The following is a 7,832-nucleotide window of genomic DNA, read 5'->3' as shown; positions in this document are numbered from 1 at the left end:
AAAAGCACCTTTTTGATGCAAATAATTTTTGGTGTTAACATGGTCGGATTTGAATTTTATCTTCTACGGAAGGAAGAGCAAACCTTCTTCTATCAATTTTGGCCAACTTGCGCCGCAGGGTCTCGGAGGAGATAGTGTTAGTTGAAGGCTACCAAACCTGCCATACACAGACAATTCAGCTTTATATATATAGAGATAACAATGCAATGAGGACCAAGATCTTGGTAAATTAATTGAGAAGCATCTTCAAGTTATATTAAGCTAAGAGGTTACTCCAAAAGAATATGCCAGTATTCCAAATAATTTAACTCAGTGGTTCTCAACTAGTGTCCACATGGCGCCTGAGGGTCCGTATAAGATTTTTGGGGGTCAACACAACAAAATAATAAACTGGGGATCCACAATAGTATTTTAAGGGCCCCTGAAAAATTTTGTTTTAGGTATATGTATTAATATGTATTGCAAGAAACAGATAGGTTTTTTTTCTTTAACATTTTACATAGTTCAACCTAAAGAAGTTAATGTGTGAACAACAAAATAGGAATTTTGAAAGAAGTTTTAAATATTGAATGGCAATAGGGTTATACCAGAATAAAATAGTAATCAAAAGGGGTCCATAGGTAAAAAATGGTTGAGAAACCCTGGTTTAACGGGTCAGTATAGCTGTCTATACAAATTTAAACACTTGTGTAAGGATCCCAGGCATCCTGTAAATCTCTGTAAGTATCAATGGTATAACTGGCACATATTACACAGTGTATCATTTGATAAACAAATAAGAATGGAAGCTCAAAACATCCATACAATCTATAGATTGATTGTGTTTCGCCGAATTGAAGTCTGAATCTCACCTGATGAAATAGCATGGTTACGCAATATTATTTTATTTTTTTGCTTGTTTCAGTCGTTTGACTGCGACCATACTGGAGCAGCGCTATGTTACTGGGACGTAAACGCAACAACACCAGTTGTCAAGCGGTGAAGTGGGGGCGAATACAGACACAAATACACACACACAGATATATGCTTATATATGCATATGTGTGTGTGAGTATGTGTATATACTTACATGCATGTACACATACATAATACGTACACACAAACACACACACACACCACACATATATACGACGGGCTTCTCTCAGTTTGCGTCTACCAATTCCACTCACAGGGCTTTGGTTCGTCTGAGGCTATAATAGATGACACTTGCCTAAGGTGCCACGCAGTAGGACCGAACCCGGAACCATGTGACTGGGGAGTAAGATTCTTAGCACACAGCACATCTGTGGTAGAAGAGTTACGTGGTGTCATGTAATGCACTATCAATTGTTAAATAAATAATCAGGCTATTGAAACGAGTGTAGTAATGTTTTGAACTGTCCATTCTTAATTGTTGTATATATATATATATATATATATAATATATATATATATATAATATATATATATATATATATATATATATATATATATATATATATATATATATATATAATTATAATTAGGGTATCTACGAGATACCACCATGCTGAAAATTTTTATAATTATTACCTTTGAAGGTTATTTCTTCCATGCTGACCACTTGATAAAATCGTTATTTTATTTTTGAATTAACGATCTTATCCTTATTTATATAGATTTAGGAATTTTATTTAATTCTTTCGCAGGAAGGATTAGTTCGGCGAGACGTGTTCTGTCCTCACCTTCGAAACACGCTGGAGTTGAACTAGGGACGGCTGATGAAGGGGATTTTTCCTTGTGTAGTTGTCTTGTACTCTGTTTTTTCGTTGTTAAAGGAATGGTCCGTTCCATGCTGTTTTTACGTTTTCGTTTCTCGTTGAGTTCTACGTCTATTTGTGGTGTCCTCTACACACGTATATATATTTATATATGCATGTATATATACATGTAGATGTAGGTACGTACATATATGTTTGTGTGTATGCATATATTTTATTTATTACACTATTGTATGACTGAGCGCCTTCGCGTCGATTCGATTCGATTCGTTTGGTTTCGTTTCGTTTCTTCTTCTCTAAGCTGGTTTATATAAATTTATATATATATATATTCATACTGAATTACAAATATAAATACAATTTCAAAATACAAATGCTATTCTCACATGTTTATTAAAAAGATATACACACGTACAGTAAATGGTTGGTTACACATTACAGAATTAGAGAAAAAGATACAATAGTTTGACTTAATTTGTCTGATGAATACTTAGACTTGAAACCCGAAACCACAATCACTATATTTCCAATTTTTAATCTACTTGTAACGTGGAATAGTTTATATAGTTCTCTTTGTATTTAATCATCCATCACATTCTCTGTTGCTCATATATAAACACATTGAAATATTGAATAACTATTTGCTTAAATGATTTTGTTCTGAGAAGCAAGAGCGTCGTCCGTAGCCCAATACAGATGATAATTTCGAACTTATGAAGGTAGGTTAGTACTTAGTGGCGGATGGGGGGAACTTAAGTGGGGAAGCAATTTTAAGATGGAAGAAGAATTAGGTAAAATACATTTTTGAAGTCGGTACACTTTTTTGGGGGTGAGTGTCGATTTGGAAATGTTTTTATATCTTGTGAGCCAAAGCGAATAAAAACAAAAAATGAAATTACGCTCAAACAAAGCTATAGAAGCAGCTTGCTTTAAACATTTTATCTTAAACGTTACATGTTTTAATGAAGGAATCAGCACATGTTTAATGATGTAAAAATCGATTCACTGCATGTCATGTATGACAAAGCATGCAGTGAAGATTTAAAAATATTTTTTAGGTAGGTTAGTGGTTAGGGTTTTGCGCTCACAATCGCAAGATCGTGGCTTCGTTTCGTAGACCATGCGGTGCATTGTGTTCTTGAGCAAAACTCTTCATTTCACGTTACTCCAGGCCACTCATCTGTAGACGAGCGACCCTGTGACAGACTGGTGCCTTGTTTAGGGGTCATGCAGTGGTATCGGTTACATAATTGCCTTGGAAACTGGATAACTGATCCGGCCCGATGAGTTCTAGAACTCGATATAGTATGTCTAGGGGTGGGTGAGGATGAACTGTGTGGGTGGGTGTGTTTGAGAGATAGATAGATAGATAAATAGATAGATAGATAGAGAGATAGATAGATAAATAGATAGATAGATAGATAGATAGATAGATAGAGAGAGAGAGAGAGAGAGAGAGGGAGGCTTCAGAGTGAATCTAGCAAAAAGCCATTTTGCCAGTTTTCTTCAAAAGATAAATAAGTATTGTTTTGTCACTCTTTCCTTTCTTAGAATCCATAATTCATATAAACTATACTGATTTCAAATTTTGGCACAAGGCCAGCAATTCCACGATACAGCTTGGCACCTGTAATGTCGCAATTCATTTCTACAGGTGAGTGAACTGGAACAACGTGGAATAAAGTGTCTTGCTCAAAAACACAACACGCAGCCCGGACCAGGAATCGAACCTACTACCTCATGATTGTGAGCCCGACGCTCTAACCACTGAGCTATCATATAAATATGAAACAACCCTCTCTCTCTGTTTCTGTTTCTCTGTCTGTCTGTGTGTCTGTCTATCTCTCACGCGCACACACACACACATACACCCTAAAAAGCTAGGTATTTGTTAAATTAAATAAAAAGAATAACCCCAAAATGAAATGAAAATACATTTAAGGAATCAAAGATTAGAATGTACAATAGCAGCAAGGAGGAGAACTGTCCGTCACACTTCTGTTGTAGCTGACCTGAGACTTGTGAGGCGCCACATGCGGGAATTTGTTGAGGTAGCTGTCATGTGTCGGTTTTTCTCTTCATGGCCGCAGAGTATGGCGTTGAAACGTCGACGGAAATTCTGGCTGAAGATGCTGTAGAGTATGGGGTTAGCGGACGAATTGACATAAGCGATGACAATGGCAATTACGTGATAAGACCAGTGGTCCTTGAACGCATGAGGCGATATCATTTTATAGAACAGCATAATCTCGATGGGTGAGTAACTGATAAAATAGACCAATACACTGATGATGAGCATTTTCACAACTCCCTTTCGCGCTTGAAGGGCATCGGAAGAGCGCTCGGTTCGATTTCCGGTTTCCGTCCAAGTCATTACAACAGGCCTGTGTAGATGTTCACTACCAAGAAACAATTGTTTTGTAATGATACAATAAAGAACCATTTGTAAAAGTAAGGGAGCGAAATAATACAGGAAGAACTCTCCGAATTTATAAATCATGAAATAAAGAAAGGAATTTGTTGGAAATCGCATGCGACAGAAACCAACTGAATCCTTTGACTTGTCGTGCATCACTGTGTTGAAGAGAAGCGGTGGTAAACCCGTCACCAAAGATATGAACCACACGATGCATATCACACAGATGATACGTCTCCGGTTACACACAATATGTGCTTCAAACGGGTGGATAATTCCAATGTACCTGAAAGAGAATAAAAAATATATGTTAGAAGTAATATAACATCGTAATTAATTCGTAGAAACATGTTATCAAAACGAACTACAATATATTTCGGTTCAGAATTTGTTTTAAAAGAATTTCATTCATGGTTTTGTAACATTTTGACTTTTCGTTAATTCACTTTTGAATTCAAACAATCTGAGATAATTCTCATTCTTTGGGTGCAAGAAAAAAATTGAGAATTTATTACGTAAAGATGGAGTGTAATATTTTTCTCTATTTCTAAAATTATATTATTTCAGGTTCACTGAAAAGAAATTTAGGCGAGAGTAGTTTATTTTCTTTAGAATCTATAACATCATGCTCTTTTCTATTCTTTCATTCTTTTATTGGTTCCATTCATGGAAATGTGGCCATGCTGTAGCACAAATACTTGCTTCAAAGGAAATTTACTCTATATTGTTTCCATATTTCTTGAACTGAGAAATGATAGGACATAAAAGGATGCAATATAAAACATGCACGCGCGCACGCACACACACACACACACACACATGAATGCATACACACACAAACACACAGAGTCACACACACATAGCATATAAATGTATTCATGGGGAAAAATATTGAAAAACATCAACACATGTGAGAGTGATAAAGAAACGAGGAGGATTGTCTTTGTGTGTGCAAAAAGCAACAGCCAAATCGCCCTTAAATCAATCACTTTTCCCTCTGAAAATATTAGTAATTAAAAAAAAAAAATTTATCGAAAATGTTCTTCCCATGGTTTTGAGGTGCAAAACAAAATTGGCCAAAATAGGTCCGGAATGGGATGATGAGGGAGAGGAGTTGTAAAAAAAGAGCTTTCAAAACTTTTTCAGACAAAGATGCCCCCCACCAACCCCATCATTTCGAAGGCTGTGGTTTAAAAAAAATGGGTAAAATGCCCGCAAAAATTTTCCCCACAAATTTCTTTAAATTCGTAATCTATGCCGTTTGAAAGGGATTTGTATAAATTTTCATTAAAAGAGACCCATTTTCCTGAAAGTTATGAGGGAAAAAGTCAGATGGTGTGAATTTTCCAAAACTCTTCTCTCCACCCCCTCGGAAAAATTCTTCCCCACAAATCCGTATATGCTCTGAAGCCACAATATCTAAGCGGTATTTTAGAAAATTTTGTTTAAAAGTATCCATTTTCTGGATGTCATTAGGCAACAAAGTCAGCGACACACACACACACACACACTGCAAAGCTTACAGATGGGCTGCTGAATTGTAATCTCTATGATACTTTGAGGGGACGATATGACTTGGCAAATTTCTTCTCCCTTTGTTGTTGGACTACCGTGATGTTTGTTTAAAATAGAGAGATTAAGACTGTGATAAAATAATGAAAGGAATATTTACTAAGCGAGTGAGCACTATTATACAAAGAAATAATTAGAGGTAGAATATGAAAATTATCAGAATTGGGAATCAAATGTGAAAAATATTATCAAGTGGCTAGCAGAAAACCACCCGGCGAAATGCTTAGCGGTATTTCGTCTGCCGTTACGTTCTGAGTTCAAATTCCGCCGAGGTCAACTTCGCCTTTCATCATTTCGGGGTCGATAAAATATGTACCAGTTAAGTACTAGGGTCGATGCAATCGACTCACTCCCTTCCCCAAAATTGCTGGCCTTGTACCCAAATTTGAAACCATAAAAATAATAATAGTAGTAGTAGTAGTAATAATAATAATGATAATAATAATGATAATAATAATAATAATAATAATAATAATAATAATAATAATAATAATAATAATAATAATAACAATGATTCTATTGTTATCTTTCCCAAATCCTTTAAGCTTGTAACAATAGTAAGAATTTCTATTATACTGAAGAAATTTTTGAATTTTAGTTTAATGTGTGTGCGTGTGTGTGAGCCTGTGTGTGTGTGAGTGTGTGTGTGTGTATAAATCCGTGTGTATATATGCGTGTGTGAGTGTGAGCGTGTGCGTGGGCTTATGCGTGTGTATCTACACACACATATACATTTATGAAAAGAATTTCCAGAAATATGTGTTTTGTCAAAAAAAGTTTCGCTCCATTGTTACAAAATTTGGAGAACTTTGAAATAGACATAATCAAAATAATAATAATGATAATAATATTTTCTATCATGATAATGATAATAATGATGATAATAAAATAATAATAATAATAATAATAATAATAATAATAATAATAATAATAATAATAATAATAATAAATGCCCTGATGCAGTACCAGACAGTGGCTCTCATGGCTTCTGATCTTAACTGATTGGAAGTGTTATCATGTACATTGTTTTGTCTTGGTATAAAAGATGGGCTACAGCAAATATTCTGCTCAATACCACAGATTCGCTTGTCAGTTGTTTGACTTTAACCAGTTAAGCATGTCCCTTAGTGGCTGACGATATGTGCATCTCTGATCACGAGTAGAATTAGTGGGGGAGCATCATAGCCATGTGTTGAGAGGGACTCTTTGGGGTTTGAATAATTCACCTCTGGAAACATGGGTGGTTCTTTCAACATCCTTAAACAACCCTCATTCAGGGACCTCTTAAGCAGAATGGGTTACTCGACCAGAAGAAAATTCTAAATGAGAAAGTGAGGGTATAGAGGAAAGTGCAGCCTCCCAGTTATTTTAGGAGATGGCAGCGCTAATGGACCGATCTAAGCAAGCGCCTGTAGATCAAGGGTAGATGAAGAGGAGAGGACATTTGTCGAGGAGGTCAGGGCAATCGTACTTCGTTAGGTTTCTACGAGCAGCCCTTAGAAGTCTCCTTCTTTTGGGGTGGGGTTTATTGTTAAACTTTTATTTATTGTTATTCTTCTGTTTACGTTTTTCTTATCCTGTAATCTCACTTTGTTTTGCATTGTCCTGTACCGTCCCTTGTCTGTATATGTGAACTCCCAGTGGTCAATAAAGAAGTGATTATTATCATTATTATTATTATTATTATTATTATTATTATTATTATTATTATTATTATCATTTATGGAGTTTTCTTCTTCTTTCAAATTTGCTTCCATTTCTTGCCGAGTGTCTTCCCGACTCCTAGGGCAAAGAATCTCATAGTATACATTGGTAGGCCATTAAACTAAACTCACTAGTTCGTTCATTTTTTTTTTTGATAGAAATAACGTTAAATTAAAAAAAAATGGGTAGTAATAGTTCTCACATCGACAATGCTCTTCTCAATACGTGTGAGGTACCAGTTAAGACAATCTTTTGCACTTCTTGCAGGGATGGTAAGCCAGGGATCTATTATTTATTATTATATTATTATTATTATTATTATTATTATTATTATTATTGGCGAGCCGGCAGAATCGTTAGCACGCTGGACGAAATGCTTAACGGCATATCACCCGTCGTTA

At 35.5% G+C, this 7,832-nt stretch overlaps 1 protein-coding gene across 1 annotated transcript in view; it reads right to left on the bottom strand.

The window, feature by feature from the left end:
* Nucleotides 1–3,551: 3,551 nt before the first annotated feature.
* LOC115218068 (neuropeptide receptor 15-like) overlaps nt 3,552–7,832 on the bottom strand; it is a 204,557-nt gene continuing 200,276 nt past the window's right edge. Inside the window, exon 2 of the mRNA XM_029787837.2 lies at nt 3,552–4,441. Coding sequence (XP_029643697.2) covers nt 3,730–4,441 — 712 coding nt within the window. The 3' untranslated portion in view covers nt 3,552–3,729. The remainder of the gene's footprint in view (nt 4,442–7,832) is intronic.

This window comes from Octopus sinensis, linkage group LG12, assembly GCF_006345805.1.
Source record: "Octopus sinensis linkage group LG12, ASM634580v1, whole genome shotgun sequence".
NCBI lineage: Eukaryota > Metazoa > Mollusca > Cephalopoda > Octopoda > Octopodidae > Octopus > Octopus sinensis.
Note: the sequence above shows the minus strand (reverse complement) of the source record. Positions and strands in the feature narration are given on the sequence as shown.